This window comes from Haliotis asinina, chromosome 13, assembly GCF_037392515.1.
Source record: "Haliotis asinina isolate JCU_RB_2024 chromosome 13, JCU_Hal_asi_v2, whole genome shotgun sequence".
Classification (NCBI taxonomy): Eukaryota; Metazoa; Mollusca; class Gastropoda; order Lepetellida; family Haliotidae; genus Haliotis; species Haliotis asinina.
Window position 1 is genome coordinate 34,047,394 of NC_090292.1, and position 22,896 is coordinate 34,070,289.

The window sequence follows — 22,896 nt, forward strand, 5'->3', positions numbered from 1 at the left end:
GAAAGTTGAATAATGGTTGCAAAAACATGTCTGTTGATTTAGCGATTTGCTAAATGTTGGTCGTAATTTGTTCAGCAATGATGTCAATAAGAGTCAGTTACTGATATATGTACATCAGAAGAAAACTATTGATTCCTGGAGTCAGTTAGTGAGTATGGTTTTACACCAGTTTTAGCAAATCATGGCAGGGGAAACCAGAAATGGGCTTTCTGAAACCCTGGTGTTCAGCATGATGAGGGGATGCTTTAACCACTAGGCTACCCCACTGCCTCTTGATTGTTGGATGACGAAGGTCATTTGATGAATGTTGTGGAATAGAGAATGATGCCCATTAAAATACACCTGACAACTTTGAATTGCAACAACAAATACATAAACTACAATTGCAGTTAGAGGCTAACATTTGTAGCAACCACGATAAAATCGTAGTGGTACTCTCATTAATCCTGTCCATCTATCCACCATGTCATCTCTTATGCAAAGCATAGATTGTCCAGAACAATGTAACCAAGCGTCCTCATAGGTTACACATGGATGTATTTCAAGTGAGAGGGAGTGACCTTGAGATACTCACTTCTGCCCCAGCAGGATGCACACAGCCTCCATGACCGTCTGCACCAACTCTGGGGGCTTGGTGAAAACTCGGATCTCAGCAATGTCACTCTTGTCCAGAGCATCCAGCGCCTGTACAATATTTCAAAGATTTTAGTGTACACATAAAATGTGGTTACTACCCTTTCAGATGTTTTGTCTCATTTCAATCATAATGATAACAATATCAACATTTCGGTCTCGGAATTCTGTTTTTAGACAACATGACCCTGACCTTGACAGCTGCTTCCAGGGCAGGGAGGGCTTCATCCAGGTCTCGTTGGGCATCATCAGCAATAGCCTGGGTCTCCTCTGCCTTCACCTTGGCTACAGCCTCATCCTCCATCACCACCTTCCGCACCTGAAATCACAAAGAAAGGCAAGCATTGAGAACATACTTTCAAGAACAAGATGATATATATCAACTTTTCCCATCTACCAACCATGAACTAACAAAGAAATTTCCTGGTATGCACTGCTATGGGCAACAGCTAATATCAAGACGCCTCACATCTCCCAAGCTTCTGGCTCACACTGAAAATTCAGGCAGTGGGATGTAACTTGAGGACTAGAGCTATGAGGACATTGGATAGGAGCAGACATGTAATGTAAGTGGAGCTAAATGGATATAGTTATTTGAGAACATGTAATGTAAGTGTAGGAGTGAGATGTGTAATAGTGGAGGACATGGGACATGAGGATTTGTGGACATGTAATATGAGTGGTGGACTGGAGGACAAGACATCATAAGGACGACTGATACTCACAGCATCAGCCTTCTCCTGGTCAACTACCAGTCTCTCCATCAGGGCATTGGTGTCCTCGGACTTCTTCTTCAACTCAGGTTCCAGAGCTACCAGCTCTATCTTCATATTGTCAACCAGCTCATTAGTCTCCAGAAGCTTGGCTAAGCCATTCTTCACACGGTCTCTGGCATTCTTCAGAATCCTAAAGGAACGTAAGAAAGATTGTATAACAGATGCATGCAAACTCAAAAAACAACTTAACACTGGGAATTCACATTGCTTTGAGCATCATGGATTCATAACAGTTTGGAACATAATGACTAAATCCAATTTCCTCACTCCTCTGTTGACAGTGTCATCATCATCAAAGTCACAAGTCACAAACTTGAACAGTGGACAACCAGAAGTATGTGGAACTTGACAATAACAACCTTACCCAACTCCCTAACAGTACTGTACCAAGCACTAAACTGATCCCTCAATCTAACAGCTGCAGCCCAATCTACCTCCACATGTAAGGAAGGATGAGGTTCCTGTACAGTACTTTAACTAGCAGGGGTGAATGTTAAGGGGGAAACGGCTATTGTGATAGGGATAGTCTGCTGCAGCATACTATTGTGATAGCGACAGTCCACTGCAGCATACTATTGTGATAGCGATAGTCTATTGCAGCCAAATGTTGCAATTCTATGGCAATATTTTTTTAATCATTGAATTGTCTCATTTGAAGTCATTTCCCAAATGAATGTATGGTAAAACTCTATATCAGTCAAAGTGAACAAATCTGGTACTTCCTGTATTTTGCACTGTGCATTTATCACTGGATGTTAATTACTAAACTATCGATACTCACATATAATATTGATGCACTGATAGTTTTTTGTTTCTACCACAATTGCTATCAGAGAGTCATCAACTGCAATACGTCGATAGTTCGAAGCATCATTACAGTCCTAATAATCAGTGAGGCAGTGAATTTTTGTTCTACACATGCAGCTGTATTCCAGCAATATTGTGGACCATGCGCCAGGCCAACCACTACAAAGTAAGTTGAGCAATGATCCAAACAACAGGCATGCATTTTATTTTTGCAGCACTCAACAATATTCAAGTTACATCATCATAGAATGTAAATAATTAATTTGGGACCAGACAATTAAGGTATTGAGATTATGAAAAAATGTCTGTACATTGACATGAAGTCAATCAAGTCCCCAAGCCGACCACCCAATCCTTGAGGCCGCTTCTCATGACCTGTGTAGTTTGCTGAGGATGTGATCAAATGTGGTATCATTACAGTCTAACTGTAATGACAGTCTAACTGTAATGACACACAATGAATAACAAATTTTGATGTAAAATATACAATTGATAGAATAGCTGAACACAATGACTGGTTGCCAGCTTACTTTGTCTTCTCTGACAGCATGGAGAGGTAGAGGTTGATGAGTTCCAGGTAGCTGGTTGGTGTGGTGTAGAAGCGGCGCTTCAGTTCCTGGTAGAAGCGCTCCGACATGTCTGAGACGCTCATGTGGATGTCCACACAAAGCTCCGAGATTTTACTCTGTATAAAACAAATAGATTGCAAAACCATTACAGCTGCTGTCAGGGGTTGTCAATTGACCAAACACTCTTCAGTGTGTTCTCCTTAAGTGAGTGGGTGTGGTTTTGCATCAAAACCTCAATACAACAGCTGTATCACGTAATTAACCAGGTTTCGCTTCATTTTGTTTTCTGTGTCACGCCACACTCAGCATAATTCAAGCTATATAGTGGCTGTCTGTTAATAATGAAGTCTGGACCAGAGAATCCACTGCTCAACAGCATGAGCATTGTGCTACACAACTGGGATATGATGACATGTATCAACCAAGTCAGCGGGTCTGACCACCTGATCAAGTTAGTCACAATTCTAACCCGGATCTTCACAGATCTATAGGCCAGACACAAGCCAGTGATTGATATTATAAGCATCATTCTACACTGCTGAGGTACATAGACAAACAATCAACCACCTGTCAGGGCCTGATCACAAACTGGTCATTGAGACATTATGCCGCACAAAAAATCAATAAAAAATGTTACGACTGAAATTGTGCATCAAATAGTATTTCTTCTTCTAATTCCATCCATACATCAGTATAATTAATCTTCTACTGAGATTCAATTCTATTTCTCATTTCCACATTAAAGGTGTTTGCAGCAATACTAAGCATGAACTATTGATGATAAAGTATTTAACACTCATGCTGGTAATGAAGACACTGACCTTGAGTTCCTCTGCTCCAAGTTCCACATTCTCAAAGAAGGAAGTGGACACCCCAAGAAGGGCCTCCCTAGGCCACTCCACAAACCAGTCAATAGTGCAACAGTTGACGAGCGATGGGAACATGCGACACCGTGATCTGAACGCTGACCCAACAGGGCTCATGCACAAAACAACATGCAGATTATTTCTGAAAGTGTAGGAGAATCCTGTGTGAGTGCGCGAGATGTGATGACTCTATCTGGAACAATACTCCACAAATAATGAGAGAGTGAGTTTAATTTTATGCCACTTTTATAAGTATTGCAGCAATATCATGGCATCAGAAATGGACTTCACTCATTGTATCCATATGGGGAATCAAATCTAGGACTTTGGCATGACCAGCAAATGCCTTAACCACCAGGCTACCTCACCACCCCTCCACTTGTGGGATTATGTGTCAGAATGAATGTGGAACAATGGCACAAAATGTTGCCATTCATAAACATTTAACATTTTCCTTAATAAATTCTTAAACTGTCTAAGTAATGTACAAATCGGCTCTATGAAAGGTTTATCATAATGTGTTTCCTCTTCCAGCCAAACCAAGTCACTGTTTTCTGTTACTTGACAAAATGTCAATATGAGTGTGATGTATTATGAAGATAACTAATTCATCTACAATAAACAATAATACTCCAGAAAATATGCACACAACCAATATAGTGCCAAAACAAAGGTGGAAATAAACAAATCCTGAAAATAATGAGAACAGCTGGTTGAGAAAAAACAAAAGGCACTTTGCGGTCTTTTACAGCTGTGGAATCCTGCCACAGCAGTCCACTCCAGACTTGCGTAGCATGCAGTTTAAACTGTGTCCCACTTAAAGAGATAACTTACCTGACTCTGTTGATACAGAACTCATAGATGGCATCCCTGTTGCCCTCGGGGATGCCAGCCTCTTTGGCTCCAGGTCGACATCCAATGATCAGCTTCTCGTATTCATCTGGTTCAAAGAGGTTAGGGACCTCCCCTGAGTTGAGAATATTGTTGATGTCTTCCAGGAACTCCTCCACAACAATCTGCATATAGACAGAGCATGGGGATGACAGAGCATGGGGATGACAGAGCATGAAGGTGACAGAGCATGAAGGTGACAGAGCATGGGGATGACAGAGCATGGAGATGACAGAGCATGGAGATGACAGAGCATGGAGATGACAGAGCATGGGGATGACAGAGCATGGAGATGACAGAGCATGGGGATGACAGAGCATGGGGATGACAGAGCATGGAGGTGACAGAGCATGGAGGTGACAGAGCATGGTCAGTTGATGAAGGAGCAAGCATATGCTCTGAACTGTTTTGTTAGTCATAATATAGATGTTGACATCCATAAATCTTGCTTTTTAACTGCATTCCACTTCTAAATGCTCTTCAAAGATTTGAGTGACGTCATGAAAATTTTGTCTTTGGAGCAAGGTGTTATGTTCTACTTATTCACAAGAGAAAAAACATCTCATGACTTCGAAGTATGGACAGTTATGTCAACTTCCATTTGAAATGTTGTTCGAGTTATTTCCTTATCCCCTATACTGAAGACACAACATGACATGAGTAGAAACAAACTTGTTATCAATCAGTAATTAGTGCTAAGTCATCACTCTGTAACCATCCTGGTCTCACACCTGTGTGTCCGTGAAAAGGAAAACTGTGTTGAGATTTTGAACACCAGCCATGTCGTATAGCTTCTTGATGTCATCATGGAATGCCGTGTAATCGTAGCCGCGACTCAGCTCAATCTGGAAACACTTGTAACCACAGATGTGAGACGCTAGTCTGAAATGAGAAAACAGTCAACTGAAAAAAATGCGCAAACAACGGGGTGGAGGGGTAGTTTAGTGATTGAAGTGTTTGATCATCTTGCCAAAGACCTAGGTGTGATTCCAGACATGGTGACAATGTGAGAAGCCAATTTCTTGTCCCCTGCCGTGATAATGCTAAAACTAAAATTCACACACATTTACTCACTAGAAATGTTATCAGTTTGTTAATTATAGGAATAGTGAGGCAATTATTGATTGTTTCTGTATCAATGTTTAAAGAGTTGATGTCTAAAGAATGAGGACTATTTTCATGGATATACAACATCTTTATTCTGTACAGTGACATTTCATCATAGTTGACATTTACAACATTGGTATCTATGTTGAAACGTTGCCTCTACAGAATAAAGAAGTTGTATATCCATGAAAATAGTCCTCTTTCTTCATGAATCCAACTTCTAGAATGACAATCAAAGGAGTGTATGTCTGCTGAATTGTGTTTTCAAGTGAACTAAGATACCTGGTCAGTGACTGTTTCCCTGTGCCGCCAACGCCAACAAGCAAGGCATTGCCTCTCTCCTGCTGCAGCATCCTCACAATACGAGACACATGCTCGATAGCATCCAGGAAAAACACTAGCTTCATTTCCTTAGCAGACTGCATATTGAAGTCATCCAGGTACTGAAGAGAGACAATGTGCTGGACTTACACTAAGATTTAGGGTGGCTTTTGTCAGTGCCTAGTATTACACCAACAGTCAGCATTGTACAGGACTGTGTAAAATGACAAGTCTGCATTCAACAGAAATGTTTCATATGACAACAGTCTGCATTTAACAGAAATGTGTGGAATGACAAGTTGGCATTATACAGAACTGTGTAAACTGACGATTCAACATATTATAGAACTGTATAAAATAAGAATAGTCTGTATTATACAGAACTGTGTAATATGACTGCAGTCTACATTACGCAGAACTGTGTAATATGACTGCAGTCTACATTACGTAGAACTGTGTAATATGACTGCAGTCTACATTACGCAGAACTGTGTAATATGACTGCAGTCTACATTACGCAGAACTGTGTAATATGACTGCAGTCTACATTACGCAGAACAGTGTAAAATGACTGCAGTCTACATTACGCAGAACAGTGTAAAATGACTGCAGTCTACATTACACAGAACTGTGTAATATGACTGCAGTCTACATTACGCAGAACTGTGTAATATGACTGCAGTCTACATTACGCAGAACTGTGTCATATGAATGACTCAGCAGAGAAATCAATGATATAATAGAACTTTATGGATAAAAATCTGTGCTGTAGAATCTACACCAAAATGTTTCTCTATACAATAAACAAGACGCTGACTCCATACAGTCGGATGCTTCATCATTGAATCACTATCTTACAATACAAGACAAACAATTAACAGAGAAGCCAGCACATTAGAGTTATATATAATAGTATTCAACTGTATTAGTTCTGTCATAACATGACTTACATCTTGCAACACACTCTTTAGTTTGGTGAAGTCGCTCAGCTCTTCATACATCTTATCTTCAGGGTTGGCGCCCATTTTCAGGAAATTACCAAATATTATAGGATTGGTGATAAACGAATTTGGCTCCATATTCTGAGGAAAGAAACATAACATGAAATATCATCAAATCATCATATACAATAACATATTCAGAAATGTGTTTTTAACACCTCAGCCTAGGTGCTCTTCTCAAACCATGCGACTGTGCCAAGATAATTATCCCCAAACTACTGAAATTGTCAAAGGCAAAGATATTCAATCCACAGAAATATTTCAACAATACGCATATACACCTTTATTTTACGAATTAAACCAAACAGGCAAAAATAAAAGATAGTGCCAGTTCCTAAAGAAAATAGTTTCACATTTCAAGGATTTTCTTATCAAGAACAGTAACTGTTCTACAAAGAGATGTTACTGTTCAAAGTATGGTTGTCACAATTGTCTGACACGACAATAGACTGTGGAAGAGGGTCAGTAATAATATAACTAATCCACATCTGCATGGAATGTTTCCAAAGATATATTCATTATACAGAAATATATGAAACATTAAAATCACTAGGATCCACTTGCTTGAGATATCAATATCTCTCTGTCAAGAAAACAATAAATGTTGTCAATTATGAAGTAAAATGGTGAAGAATATATCTGTTGAACAAATGTTAGGAAGGTTAAGATTTTACACCCACAAAAGTGCGAGTTACCTCTCCAAAGTGCTTGCTGGCCATCTCTGACATGATCTGGTGAAAGTACAGCTTGTCCTCATTGTTGATGAGCCGATCATGGAAGACACGTTGACACTCGTGACAGAACAGACGGAAAACCTGCTTGTTGTCACGGATAACTCCCGGGTCTGCTTGTAAGATACCTACAACACAACCAACAGGAAAGATAAAGACATGCCGTCAACAAATTCAAGGCCTTTCCAAGGATTTTTCAAGGCACTTTTTGTCTCATTCAAGGAAAGTAACATGAAAGAAAATAAATCATCCCTGACTTCCCTTAACAAGAAATCCATGATCAGGTATGAAGTTTACACTCAGAAATAATAACCTGAAATATGGTAAACATCTATGTCAAGGATATATTATGCAAACATATTCGTTCCAAAGAATGGACCATGAAAAGCGGTGGAGTTTTACAAACCATTTTCAACAATGTTTCAGTTACATAAATGTCTGTTGGTCTGGTGTAGGAGGAAAGCCTTTAGTGACACAAGTCATTTATGATTACCTCTATGTGGAAACCCACATGCATGGGTATATTGCTGAAATTACCTAGAAACATAATCAGGACAAATCTAGAACTTCAGTTCCTGAGACATCAAAGGGAGACAACTCTGCAAAATGCATTGCAGTACAATATATGATCAATCCACCTGTCCCCTTCAGTTAAAAGAACACTACAGAAATGTAGAGGAGACATACCTTGTACGCATTTGGACAGATCTCTGAGGTTGAAGACATAATGAGACTTGGCTGGGGTGGGCAGCAGATCTGTGCTCATTCTGCCGTAGATCTCAACAGCAGCAGATACAATTGACTCAGTGGCTTGTCTCACAGCATGGGGGAAGTCCATGAAGAACCCAGTCAAAATGGCCTTGACGACAAACAAACCATATCTTACACTCTTGCAATCATATCTCATTTATAAACCTGATAACTAGTAATGATAGATATGATGATATCTTCCCTATGTCAAGTGTGAGTGAGTGAGTGAGTTGGGTTCTATACTGCTTTTAGCAACATGCCATCAGTATTATGGCGGTGAACAGCAGAAATGGGCTTTAAACATTTAGGGAATTGAACCTAGGCATTTAGAGTGATGAGCAAACACTTTAACAGCTAGGCTACCCCACCACTCTTCGGATGTCAAGATTGAATCACTCGTCATCATAAATGTGAAACAAAAAATATCCATGGTGTGCATACGTTGCATACAGGAGTAACTTCCAGTACCTCTGTCAGACTGGGTTTTAAACTCTCAAACATAATCTGAGAACCCGGTTTTGACCTACACATGTGAACTGGTATCCCTAACTCTGGGTCACCAGTCAACAAGAGTTATGTCAAATGCCTTGGGTTGTATAAGTCTTAGGGAGCTGAAAATGTCATCTGAGCATCAACTGATCCATTGACTGGGATAAGCTTTTGTTGTGTCATGATACTCAACAGGGTGCCAACATCTGTGTTGTAAATACACTTTAATTATTACTTATTGGAACTCCACTAATGTCTGCTACTGACCATGAACATGTGTTTGAGACTGTGTTCAGTAGGTGGGGGAATGGTCAGCATACTGAAGTGGCGGACTAGACGTGGGGTCACTGGGTTACGGCCACCACCAGGGGGTGCGCATGCAGCAGACAAGGTCACATCCTGTAAGAGAGGATCATGGGAATTGTTAAAACCATATCACCAAAACCCATTTGTCACATTTGTGAAAACACATTGCTTCATACATTAATGTAGGGTACTTGAGAAAATCTTGGGCCACAATGACCTTGACCTTTTCAACAGAAAGACACACCTGGCAAAATATGAAAGAATGTAATTAGATCATACTTGTATATCTTTCCAGAAGAGTTTTTCTCTGTCATAGAATCCCCCAAAGTCTTGGTATTGCCGGAGCAATTCAATAGGAGGCTGAGATCCATATGTGTCCAACTTGGGCATGTTCAAGTCATCAATGAAGAAGACAACACGCTTGCCAATAGGGGCACCTGGAAATACAATGAAGACAGTGTTCTATGAATTCTTTCTACTGTACATCCAGATTACCGTATTTCCTCTAATAAGTGCTATGTCTCTAATAAGAGCCGGACCTCTAATAAACACCGGATAAAGCAACTCATTAATAACTACAGTAATTATAGCCAGTAAGTGCAAAAGCACCGAGTCTGTTGAAAAAATAAGCACATGGGGGCTTATTAGAGGATATACCATACTTGTACAGAGTAATGCAGGGCTAACATGCAAAGGGAGCTAACTCCTTCCTCTACAATCTCACCATCAGTTGTAGACATCTATAATGGCAGATGTAAGTTTTGGAAATACTGCTGATGTATACAAAATGATCCAGGTACTTTGTTGTTTTCAACAACATTTATACCTGAGCAGGATAAAGCAGTTTATATCATCTTCACATATAACTGATCTTGAAGTGGTTCTATTTGAAGATAACTGCCCCCATGGTGTAGTGGTTAGCACGTCCCCACAGACAGCTGAAGGTCAGGTTCAATCCCTAGACACATCACACCAAAAGACCTCAAAAGATGGTTCTTGTTGGTCCCTGTCCGGCGCTTGGCATGAATGGGCATGACTGGTTGGCTCGTAGTCAAAATAATGTGTCTGAGTGGGGTATTAACTGCTTAACTGTGGCATGGTATCTCAGTGAGCTAGCACTATGAAACCAGCTTAAGTCTGAGCTAGTACAAGCAGTCATGCATACACCAAGTGCACATTGTCATATGCTTGAATAATCTAAAGTATGACATTGAATCCAATTTCAACTTCACCTTCACCTAAAAGATAGTTTCTGCATCAGAATGGATGTGTTGTGTTCTATGACAATGAAACAGGATTGAGCCCAGGATATACACTGACCCAGAACCGTCTTCCTCCTCTTCTCCAGCTTCCCTTCAATCATCTCCTGTGTTCTGGCACTGCTGGTCTGGGCAGAGAAGTTGATGAACACCGGAACATAGTTCTGGCGTTCTGAGATGTTGTTCAAGAGGCCCCGGGCAATCACAGACTAAACAAGATATAGCAGGTATTACATTAAATCTCCTTACTTTTCCAATCTTAGTAAAACTTTTATGTAACAAGACACATAGACCTTATAATATATTCAAACTTTAGGGTAGACAATACCTTCCAGTTATCTATTGTTTTCCTTCAGATATCAAATGAAAGCACTAGCTGTTGTGAACACACAACTTTGAGTACTTGAAATTTCTAGTTACATGACCAAACCAACTGCAGGTATTTAGATGGTAGACATGCAGTGGTAGGCATGAAGTATGTTCAAGAAGCAACAGTTCAGTTCAGTTCAGATTTGTAGTATGTGTAACATGACTCCAATCTGAAAAAACTAACAAATTTTCACCTGTCTGAGACTGGTGGCCAATGCTATTATCCTGTACCCCTGTTTACAAAGAGTTAAGATGGTTTTGATTTTGGGGTTTGTTGTTTAACGCCACTCTCAGCAATATTTCAGCATTATAGCAGTTGTGTGTGAAACTGTGTGTACCTGACAAAAACAGGAATTGAGGTCATAAGCATCCAAAATAAGACCTCAAAGATATATAAACTTACAGCAATATCACACAACCTGTCATATTCAACAAAGACAGAATTTCCTTCTTTCCTAGTGCAAATAGGATGTGAGGCATCCCCTAAACATACCTTTCCAACACCAGTCCCTCCTGTGTAGAGGACTGACCGCTTGACTGACAACAGCTTTTCCAGTAGGTAGCCGAAACGGACAGTGTCCACAGTGGGGACCAGCATTTCAAAGAAGGACATCTCCTTGTTGTACTTGAATTGAGGTACAATTTTCTCCCAGGAGTCCATGCGGCGGGTCTCAAAGTCCATGTAGCAGCCCCACAGATCACCTCCAGATGGCAGCTGTAGACAAAAGCAGAGAGGTGGGGTCAAGTGAAGTAAGGTCAGGTCAAGTGAGGTCAGGTCAGGTCAAGTGAGAGGTCAAATGAGGCCAGGTCAGGTCAAGGGAAGTCAGGTGGAAAGGGTACAGAGACATGATACTGGGATGAGTCTGAAATTCCATTTTCAAACTTAAATTACTCCATAATCAGATGCCATATCAAAGGGACATAGAGTTTCACAAACAGAGGTTATGGTATAGTTATAGTCATTTATATTTCCATTTTTTCATGTCACAACATTTGTAAAGCAGCCAAATAAAAATCGTTGTCTGATTTTAGCTTGAACTTGAACTACAACCTTAAGTTTTGCTCTAAAGAATCATGGACAAAAATCTGGCCCAAATCAATCCTTCTCATCGTTAAAAAGTCAGGTACATACCTTGGCATCGCCATTATCATCAAACTGTCCCCTGGCAAACGTATCAAAGGCATCCCAGAACGTCTCCACAATGTTGCCGCCAATGGCCCAGATGTAGGAGAAGACGAAGGTGGTGCAAATGATGGGGTGGAGCTTATTGGTGTCCTGGCCCAAGTCTGGTCCCCCCTTTGCAGGGAAGAGAAGGGCCTCCAGTAGCTTACACAGAGTGGTCACCTTGCTTATGTCAACCTGAGGACATAAGAGTCAGGATGTGTTTGCAATACTTTGATATCTGCGAGTTGGCCATCAGGATCTGCAAACACCTACAGGCTGTAAAATCTACACGCCCTTAATGAAGTCTGCTGGCCCATTTTGTTAAAGTCAAAACAATGAAAACAAACAACATGGAACACACACTGTTTGCTTCTGTCATTATAACTAGTGCAAAGACAGGAAATGTGGAAGTACATCAAATTTAAGTCTCTAGTGAGTATGCCAGGTCAAACAGCTCCTGATCATCAGAATCACTTCACTTCTATTTGGTAAAGACGCACTGACATTCCTATGCGAGACACTGAAATACCAGGAAGTGAAACTGTAAGTTATCATGGAAGATTTCCGAAAATTGAGAAAGAAAGAAATCATAGGACAGATTCCACTTGATAAGCAAAATTTACTGAATGCCAAAAGGACCTGCAAATATTTGAAACTGCCAGCCCAATACAATAACAACTAGAGCTGGACCTCCTGGACATCAATAATTTCAAATAATTAATTATCCAATGGGAGGGATCACATTAACATTTTGTGAATATCTGAGGATCAGTTAACCCTGCATCAGATCCACAGTTCACAATCCTGGGCCCTGTTTCACAAAGGTCATAGTGCTCCAACTATCATACCTCCTATACTCTAACACACATTTACAAGTCATAACTTTGTGAAACGGGGCCCTCATGTAGGACACTGCACTTACCTGATTAATGGTCTGCACACATTTCTTATTGACAAACTTGAGCCCATCAGCGACATATTTGGTGAAGAGCTCTAAAAGGAAGTCTCTTGTCTCCTCCTTCAGCTTGTGTGACCAGCTCTCCATCCATGTCTTCACAAACGGCAGCCACTGAAGCTCCTCTGGGTCCACAAACACCATACCACACCTGGGAACATGGTACACCATAACAGACATCAAGAACAGAGTAAGAAGGGGCCAGGAGTAATTTGAAAATTCGAAAAACAGCAGCGTATGAAATAAGACAAAAACCCAACCAGATATCAGGACTGGTAACTTCAAAATGTTACCAGACCAAAATGGATTTACCCAGAGCAGACACAAAGATATGGTGAATTTACTCAGATGTATGGAACATCTGAAACCAGACATCGGGTTGAGACCACCTGTCAGATATGTAGCAATTGTCTCAAGTGAGGTTTACTTCATGCACTGATAACAGGTCAGGCGATTTAATCAGGGGAAAAGCTTGATATTGCACAGATACCTCTTGCCATCCATTTCATAATTTGTCAAAAATATTCATTCATTTTGAGAATATTATTTTAACAAGCTTATTACATGTTACCAAAATATCTGGATGCACAGAAATCATAGGAAATCCCTGTGGAAATCTGACAGGAGATTTATACACCATAAAACATAATGTATGCGCACATATCCCTAAACTGCCCATATGCTTAAAATATCCATTTCAACTTCATGTGTTTTTAGTGAGTTATTGTGTTGATACAGAAAAGCTGAGCTGTGACTGACCGACTGACTGTGGCAGGGGAGGCAACTGCGAGATCCTGCACTTCAAACAACATGTGTATATAGGGTGTGAACTTGATTCTCTCACTGTTGGCCAGACACAGCATCTTGTTGTCATCCAACACAGTGTTCATGTTCTCAATCCACAGAGCATCTACAGGGCCGTCACACACGATCCACTGATGGTCTTCAGAAGTGTCCTGAGGCGGAAACATAGAAACCACTGAACCTTACACATTCCAAGAACCCACCATAGTTAGTGATCCCCATGGAATGAACCAGTTCATAAATCCATGAGGCAGATATGGTGTAAATCATGGTCCACTTAAATATAGCACGCATATCCAGACACACTGCCTGCTCACAGCGCTACACGCATTTCTATCCCCAGTAATAGGACACTATCATACTTTCACATACTTTTTTAACTCCATGCTGCCTGTTAGGGGCATTGAAATAAGCATTCACACTGCCAACACATCCTCACATGTAGTCATTTAACAGTTGGGTGAACTGTGACAATGTGGATCAAAGTATATTGTTTAAGGATACTATGCAAATGTGCCCACCTCGGGACCCGAACCTAGGTTCCTCAACCGGGAACTGAACCCAGGTCTTCAACATGTTAGGCAGATGCCTCACCTCTACACTAACGTGCTCCATGCCCCATGGTGCTGCCAAACCTAGATATGTCCAGAATGCTGGCACAACCAAGGGACACAACTCTGCAGAGTGAATTGCACAGCCTTTCACATAAAACAAACGAGAGTACGATTTTATGCTGCTTGTAGCAATATTCCAGCAATATCTGAAGGACAGCAGAAATGGACTTCACACTTTGTACCCTTGTCAGTAACTGAACCTTCTTTCAGTCCAGTAAGCAAACACCTTATCCACTAGGCTACCCCACCCTTATTGGACAATTTGAATCTGAACATACAGCTGCAGTGTGCTATTTTAGTCACCCTTCTGACACCCTGCCCCCTATGTAACCATGGTAACAAGTTGTGTGAGTGTACCTGCACTGTCTTCCTGACTGTCAGACCCATGAGCCCATCGTGCCACTCCAGCGTCAGCTTGTCGATGCCACCATATAGCTCCTCCATGGAAATGGCCTTCGGATTCATCAGGTGGCAGTAGACAGGCTGATAGAATGCATTCTCAGTAGACAGCCCTTCAGCATGGAGGTTCGTCAGAGTGGTTGCCAATATCTGACCAAACCAAATCATATACCAGCATGTATAATATCTATAGTTATAGAAAAGAAAATCAGTTATGGACTGAGTAGTTTCACATTTCTTTAAGCAAATATCAAGCGGGAGATAGACACATTGCTCCGATATAGGGAATGAAGGCCCAGATAAGACAAAGTTTTGATCACTGGACTACCCTCTGGGTGAGAAACTGAATGTTGTTTCATGCAAAAGTTAGGGTTAGGGTTAGCAATATTCCAGCTAAGTCTGGACGAGATGAAGACAGAAACTACAATCTATGTCATTGGAGGACTTGAAGCACTTGAAACTTTGCCAGATTTTACTGGACATAGAAATGTATTCCAGTATGAATAAATGTTGAGAATGGACACAGAAAAAAACCCCAACATATTGCATCTTGAGAGAAGCAGCATACTGTAGCAACTTCCTGACAAGAAATATAAAGGTGCTTGGCCTCGTTTCACAAAACAATCATAACAATACGACTCTAGTATCTACAACATGTTAACAAATAGTTTAACGACAGTCGCAATGCTGAAATCCTTGTGTGAAACAGTACCCTGGAACATAAGCAATTATCAATTATAATGGTCCCGGACATAAAACATTTCATATTTTACAAGACCTTATTATTCCATGTATGGAGCCTGGGATTTTATTGCTGAGTTACTTTTTATAAATCAAGGTGAAACTTGACAGGGGACAAGTTCCATCTGCGACAAGAAAGGACAGATATAGACTACATAGACTATCAGAGTTCATGAAAATGTTGGTTCTGATAGTGTTCTTTGCAAAATATATTTAGGAACCACTAACTCTAGCCTACCTTGTAGATGGTTGTTTTTCCACCTCCTGTCGGCCCAACCAACATAACTCCATGTCGGACCAGCATAGTCTCATAGAACTGGATGACTTTCTTCACTTGCGCCTCCACATGCTGAAGTTTCATGCTGGCCTGAACGCTTTCGATCTCTGTCTGGAGGCGGCCATAATCGTGGTCTGGGATCTCCACACCAGGGAACAAGTCAGACAGGATGGCTCGGAACAGGACAGCATCCTGCTTTAAGAACTTGGGCAGGTTGCTGTCTCGGAGAGCTCGGATGAGCACCACATCTTCGTGTTTGTCTGGGTTCTGACGTTTGAGCGAGCCAGCCATGACCAGCACGGACTTGACGGCACGCATACCGAAGTCATAGTGATCCTGCTGTGAGAGTTGCTCGCTGCAAAGCTTGTACATCTGCACCATCTTCTGCGCCAGATTCTTGGATGACTCGAAGCCCTCAGAGTACAGAATCACTTCAGCAATGAGACCTGAAAAGCAGTCATCATCACTATCAGCACTGTTATCATCAATAGCAACATTTTAGAATGTACCAGTATGTTCATTAATACTTTCAGAAGCTCCAAACGACATGGGGATGATAAATCATATTAGGTTCTTATCCCACAACTTTCCCTAGATCTCCTACCAATCCCTCCATCAGAGGGATCAGCATGTTTTTGTGAACATAAGACATCATTAAAAATGTCTAGTTTGCTGTTGTTGTGTCAAAATGAGGAAAATTCTTCAGCAACTCATGCCTGTCATAGGAGCCTACTAACAGGTGGTCAAGCCCACTGACTGGGTTGACACATGTCATAGTATCCCAGCATAGATCAGTGCTCATGATATTGATGACTGGATTGCCTGGTCCAGATGTTGATCACTGGATTGTCTGGTCAAGATTATTTACAGACTGCCAACATAAAGATGGAATATTGTTCTGTGTAGCTTTAAACAACAAACAAACAAATCATGCTGTCAATTACTTGGACAAAACTATCTGTTGTGTATTCCGACATAACATAACATTGTAACTAACACTGACAGAAAAGACAACTTTAGTGTGGGACTTACGATAGTCAGGGACCATCATAGCAATGGGTCTGAAGAGAGCCTTGAGGTTGTCTGGCAACTCAGTCCTCCCAGCATACCCCGGGTTCATGGTGATGAAGGCTGCACATGTCGGCAGTAGCTTGATCTCACGCCCTTCAAACATGAATCTGGACAACTGCAAAAAGAGGAGATGGATCACAAATTTCATTTTACTGACCTTGTGGCATTTGGAAGATGTGAGATGGTTTAACATGCTTGAAAAGTATTAAATTATATCAGTTCTATATATACTGTATGCCAGCTTGACAAGGGAGGAGAACTAATCAGGGTTATTCTGGGATTAAAACTCATCAAATCCTTAATCACCCAAGGTACATAACTCAGAACACTGAATTAAATTGTCTTAGCTGACTGAACAACCTGTGCCCCAAAGGACTATCAATAATTTGAGAATGAATTCCTTTTCACATCTTTTTACTCCTTTTGGAATATACAAAGCAGAATAAAACACACAAAACACTGAATTTCCTGAATCAGTTTTGATACGGGATTCGAGACTAGAAATGTTAAATGGTGTATAACAATAATGATGGAGCCTAGCTGCGTTCTCCCACCTTCTGTGCCTTGGCGTTCCTGATGGTAATAAGCTGTTGTGCTATAACAGACAACACTTCGATGTCAATTCTGTTGAACTCATCAAAGCAGCACCAAGCCCCGGACTGGGCCAGACCAGAGAAGAAACGTCCCATCATCTGAAACACGCACACCATATACTACCTGTTCCCTAAACCATCATCTGCAAGATTGATATGACAAAAGAATAGAACTCATGAACAACAGTTTAAATGCTGACTGTCTGTCAGCTGATGAGGCAACACACACATATGGACTTCACTCATTGTAGTGAGTGAGTTTTATGAAGCACTCATCTATACGGCAGCGGTCTGTAAATAAGCAAGTCTGGACCAGACAATCCAATGATCAACAGCATGAGCATCAATCTACACAGGCAGGATATGATGACATGTGTCGACCGAGTCAGTGTGCCCGACTACTCAATCCCGTTAGTCACCTCTTTTGACAGGCATGGCTTACTGAAGCCTAATTCTAATCCAGCTCTTTACAGGTTTCACTCACTGTATCAGTTCGGGAATGAAAGACACGCCTTGCTAAAGCCACTGGACTATCAACCACAAAGCTTTCATGTTGGTTCACCTAAAATGTTAGTGTTTACCTTGTAGTCAAGACCGTCGGAGCAGTTGAAGACCACACACTGTTTGGCCAGAGCCTTGGCCAGATCTTTAGTGGTCTCAGTCTTCCCAGTTCCTGCAGGACCAGCCGGAGCACCCCCAAGGTCAAGCTGTAATGCTCCCATTAAACACAGGTAACAGCGATCCTGGAAAAAAACAACCAGCTTCATCTCAACTTCCACACACTGATTTACAGTAAATGAACATCTTAATTTTTGCAAGAAACAAGTCAAGCAAGAAATATGCAGCAAAACAATTCTGCATTGAGTAAATAACAGAGAAAAAAATATTTTGCAAATTTTAATTCTTATCTCAAACACTTGGATACTGTACTGAACAGCAAAGGAAATGCAATTTTTCAAAAAATGAAACCTCATAAAAGTAAGAATTTATGTTTATGCCTTCTGTTTAAAAACTTAACAAAAAAGAGTTGCATTTTTAATAATCAGTTTATAAATACTTATCATCAGATCATATGTACGTATCATAATAATCATGGTACATTATGACATACTGCAACATTCAAAACCATGCAAAAAGAAAATGAACACATCTGCAATGTGAATCAGTTAAAATACTGAAGGTCATTAAAAGAAGCAAGTTAAAAGCTATTTCAAAAATGGGATGATGTCACATAAAGAGGTTGTTAGCCATGTGATACCTGGTACTTGTTCAGCATAGCAAAATGCAATCATGAAAATAAAATACAAGAAGAAAGATGAACTCACGGTCAGTGGTGTGATGACGAGTCGTGGGGATGCCCCGAGGTACTCATAGCCATACTCATAAAGGGAGTTGGACATCCTCACTACACAGTTGTCCAAGTCCATATCCCAGTAGTACCGCAGCTGCTTCTGCCACTGGAAGCTGTTGATGCTGTCAACCTACACACAGGGCATGGTCAAGTTACATAAGTGATGTCAAACTAGATACAGGGCATGGTCAGGTGACATAAATGATGTTGTGAACCAACACTCAGTTCAGGTCACATTGTAAAACTATGAACATACACACCAGACATGTTCAGGTCATTTTGTCAAGATATCAACCTATACATGTATAAGCCTGTATCAGGTCACACTGGCATGCAGGTCACAGAAGCTACTCATGAATGAACATGTTAGTGTGGGAGAAATGCTCATTGTGATGTTGGTTGAAGATGGTTGACAGTAACAACTTGATGGATATGTGTCAATGTTCTCCCCTACCTCCATCTGCACAATCTCTGTGATCATGTCCCTGGCATGGACGTCAATAGTGATGAGAGCACACAACACAGCACGAGCCAACTTGGGCAGTTCACCACGTACGATGGCAGCCAGCTTGTTCAAATCCTGGAATGAAAGAAAACTGATTTCCTCAAATTTCTCATACCTCATATCCTACAGCTTATCAACACAGATTATTTCATTGCTTTAAATCTGTGTGTAAATGTTAAGGTTGAAAACATATCTGATAAGAATGAATTGAAAGTAATGTGTTTACTCTGTAATTCTTTTGCTCAAAGTCTTTCATGGCTGCAAGTCTGTCAAAATCTCCCTCTAGGATCTCAGAGACATCCCGACACCACATCAGCTGGGACACTGTCAGCACAATCTACAAAACATCATTTAGCAGGTGTTACAATTGTCCAATTCTGCATCATTGTGTAAACCATCAATATCATCATCCAAAACATTTTCTCTTTAGACAGTGATGTTTCTTTTACATCCCTACAAGAATAAAAAAGAAGCTTCCACTTGATACTTTTATCTAAAATATTTTGATACTTAACACTGTAAAACAAATTGACGATATACCTGAGAAGCATGGCAGACAACCCATTCTTCCCTAGTCCTGCGTTCAAAGTCTGTGATGGCAGCCTTTGTGAGTTTCCTGAGATTGGAGAACATTCCTTCTTCCACCTTGCCCAGCCAGTCCTCCACATTGCCACGAGCCTTCAGGCCCTACAGCACACACACACAGTATTACTGTCACTTGCTGTGAGGAAATATCTACCATTCACTTAATTAGAACTATATAATAAGCTGAGGACTGGGGACTTTTAAAACTAAGTTAAGAAAACCAAGATGGACCATGATTCAGTCTTTTAATGAGAAACTGTTGGTTCTGATGGGACTCAATAAAATGATCATGCTTTGTGAATGACGTCACAAATTTCAAACATATTCTTGATCCTGTTGTCTCAATAAAAGGAGTAACCTTGTACCATATCAGACACAAAGAAAATCTCGATTCCTGAGTTATCTGCCCCTTGGTTAGGAATGTTCTGCTTTGAGTGATGCTTGGTGGAGAATTGAATGGAGTTTATTCCATTTAAGGTAATGTTTACATAGATCATGTGTTAAATCCTACCTTGCCGAGAGACACTTTCTCTCCTTCAGGGGACAACATGGCTATGATGTCATTGGTGTACTGAATCTCAGCCTTCTCTCCATCTACAACACAAGCGTCATCTTTTCTATATATCACTGCAACAAACTCACTGCCTTGACTATTGTCAGTCTCGGAATAATAACTGTTTACATTAACATAATCATCAGCATTGTAATGATAACTTACTACATCTGTGCTCTGCGTTTAAACATTGTTAAAAGTTTCAGGATTGTTCCCACTTTTCATATTGTCTGGACTAAGGTTACTATTATTGATATTGTCTGAACCAAGGCTACCAATGTTTATATTGTCTTAAAAAGGTTACTGTTGCTCATATTGTATAAACAATGTTGCCATTGTTATATTGTCTGGGCCATGGTTACAATTCAAACTCATCAGACAAAAGGTTACCATTCTTCACATTGTCTCAACAAGGTTACCATTGTTCACACTGTCTGGGCCGAGGTTACCATTGTCCATATAGTTTTGACCAAGGTTACCATTGTTCATATTGTCTTGACCAAGGTTAGCATTGCTCATATTGTCTGAACCAAGGTTACCATTGTTCATCTTGTCTCAACCAAGGTTACTATTGTTCATATTGTCCGAACCAAGGTACCATTGTTCATATTGTCTCGATCAAGGTTACCATTGTTTATATAATCTTGACCAAGGTATATCTCTCATTGTCTGGATCAAATTACCAAATGGCCCTTGCCATAATATCATCATGACAACCTACCTTCAGGTGATGCCTTGCCTTCTGATGCAGCTTGTATCCCAAACTCCAGCTTCGCAATGGCATCAAAACATTTCCTGAGATGTGGTTGTACAGCCAGGGGGTTCCTTGTCTGAGCTAAGATCTCCAGCAGCTCATCATTAGACAAGAAGTAGAATCTACAAAATACAATAAAGTGAAAAACTATTGCAAGAGAATTAAATCAAATATTAATGGCTGACAAGGATAAGATGGACCAGCAGAGAGTAAGCATTTACTAGAAGTAGGCAGTGCACAGCCATGAGAAAACCCATTTGATTGTGAAACAGAGTGCAAATGTAGGCTAGATTCAATCAGCACTTCACTCATTGCATAACACTTGATAGCAGACTCCCTGGGGCCCCTTCGCTGACAATGGCAGGCACCAGTGGACGGCACTCATACATGCTAATATGGATCAACTGTCAGGTCAGTGCTCAACTTATCCCTGTTTGCCAGAAGTTATAGATCAGATATATTTTAGATTTATTGCAGGGTGAACTTTTAATGGAAACATTTGTAAACAAACACGAAATACCTGTCAATAGTCACAAAGACCTTCTCTGTACCACTAAGTTTACTCAAAATAGCTGAGAAATGAACTTTTAATGGAAACATTTGTAAACAAACACAAAATACCTGTCAATAGTCACAAAGACCTTCTCTGTACCACTAAGTTTACTCAAAATAGCTGAGAAATGCCTGTTGCAAAAGGAGAAAATAATATGTCGTGAAATAGGAAACACATAATTACCGCGGGAAGATGACTCTCTTTGACTCAAGGTAGGCCTCCAGGCACTTCATGATCTGGTCCAGCAGGGCATTGTTGTTCTGGAATGTCTCCAGCAGACCTGAAACACACGATCACACTATCACCTTGTCTCACAATACACATTATCACATTGTATATTTAGTCTTGTGTAAATGGAATAATTTTTAGAAGTCTCTAACCCTTCAACAGCAACATTGCTGCAAGTGAAACACCAGAATGCCACCAAATGCCAAAATCCCCACACCATCTTAACAGCTAGACATGATCACAACAAAGATGGAATACACACATTGCTTCATTCAGTTTGATACATTTTTATATCTTTGTCTCTTTTCAGTTTTGATAATTAACCATGGTATTTTTAAGGAGGCTGGGTATGGGGCTAAAAAGGTAAGATACAAATACTAGCTGAACTAGGGGCTAGAAATGTAAGATACAACTGCTACAAATACTGGTAATCAGTATAATTTTGTAAAAACATCACTGAAATCCCTCCATTCCCACCGCACTTGCTGACAAACTCTAGACAGTGGTTGAACATACCTGGTTGGGTGCCGGCACGAATGGCCAGGGGCACTTTGTTGACCTTTCTCATGATGTCCTTGTACGACTTGTCCACTTGCATGAACATTTTGGCCTCGGCTGGCAGCTGACGTTGGATGTCTGGAGCCGAGAAGATGCTCTCCAGGTACAGCCAGCTTCGTTGACAGTTTAGCCATTCTTCCTGTCATTATAGGATTGGAAATAACAATCATTATACAACAACTGAATGAGGAGTCACCTTTCAACAAAGACTTGCTCAACATTTCAGATTTTCATTGTTTGTTTTTAATATTGCTTGAAGAATTAGAATTGAAACATAATCTGTCATCTTTTGACACTGAAGCTGATTTTAGTATT

At 40.5% G+C, this 22,896-nt stretch overlaps 1 protein-coding gene across 1 annotated transcript in view; it reads right to left on the reverse strand.

Moving 5' to 3' along the window:
• LOC137260084 (dynein axonemal heavy chain 6-like) overlaps nt 1-22,896 on the reverse strand; it is a 61,937-nt gene that overhangs the window by 19,268 nt on the left and 19,773 nt on the right. Inside the window, exons 24-54 of the mRNA XM_067797775.1 lie at nt 22,540-22,720; nt 21,979-22,075; nt 21,210-21,364; nt 20,447-20,529; nt 19,891-20,037; nt 19,577-19,687; nt 19,300-19,425; nt 18,820-18,975; nt 18,076-18,237; nt 17,456-17,593; nt 16,863-17,016; nt 15,792-16,276; nt 14,771-14,962; nt 13,755-13,951; nt 12,963-13,146; nt 12,008-12,235; nt 11,369-11,590; nt 10,568-10,715; nt 9,527-9,684; nt 9,209-9,340; nt 8,390-8,561; nt 7,667-7,830; nt 6,921-7,052; nt 5,932-6,092; nt 5,274-5,424; nt 4,486-4,667; nt 3,607-3,793; nt 2,747-2,901; nt 1,359-1,539; nt 827-952; nt 575-684 (exon numbers count right to left, since the gene is read on the reverse strand). Of these exons, the coding sequence (XP_067653876.1) occupies nt 575-684; nt 827-952; nt 1,359-1,539; nt 2,747-2,901; nt 3,607-3,793; nt 4,486-4,667; nt 5,274-5,424; nt 5,932-6,092; nt 6,921-7,052; nt 7,667-7,830; nt 8,390-8,561; nt 9,209-9,340; nt 9,527-9,684; nt 10,568-10,715; nt 11,369-11,590; nt 12,008-12,235; nt 12,963-13,146; nt 13,755-13,951; nt 14,771-14,962; nt 15,792-16,276; nt 16,863-17,016; nt 17,456-17,593; nt 18,076-18,237; nt 18,820-18,975; nt 19,300-19,425; nt 19,577-19,687; nt 19,891-20,037; nt 20,447-20,529; nt 21,210-21,364; nt 21,979-22,075; nt 22,540-22,720 (5,177 nt within the window). The remainder of the gene's footprint in view (nt 1-574; nt 685-826; nt 953-1,358; nt 1,540-2,746; nt 2,902-3,606; nt 3,794-4,485; nt 4,668-5,273; nt 5,425-5,931; nt 6,093-6,920; nt 7,053-7,666; nt 7,831-8,389; nt 8,562-9,208; nt 9,341-9,526; nt 9,685-10,567; nt 10,716-11,368; nt 11,591-12,007; nt 12,236-12,962; nt 13,147-13,754; nt 13,952-14,770; nt 14,963-15,791; nt 16,277-16,862; nt 17,017-17,455; nt 17,594-18,075; nt 18,238-18,819; nt 18,976-19,299; nt 19,426-19,576; nt 19,688-19,890; nt 20,038-20,446; nt 20,530-21,209; nt 21,365-21,978; nt 22,076-22,539; nt 22,721-22,896) is intronic.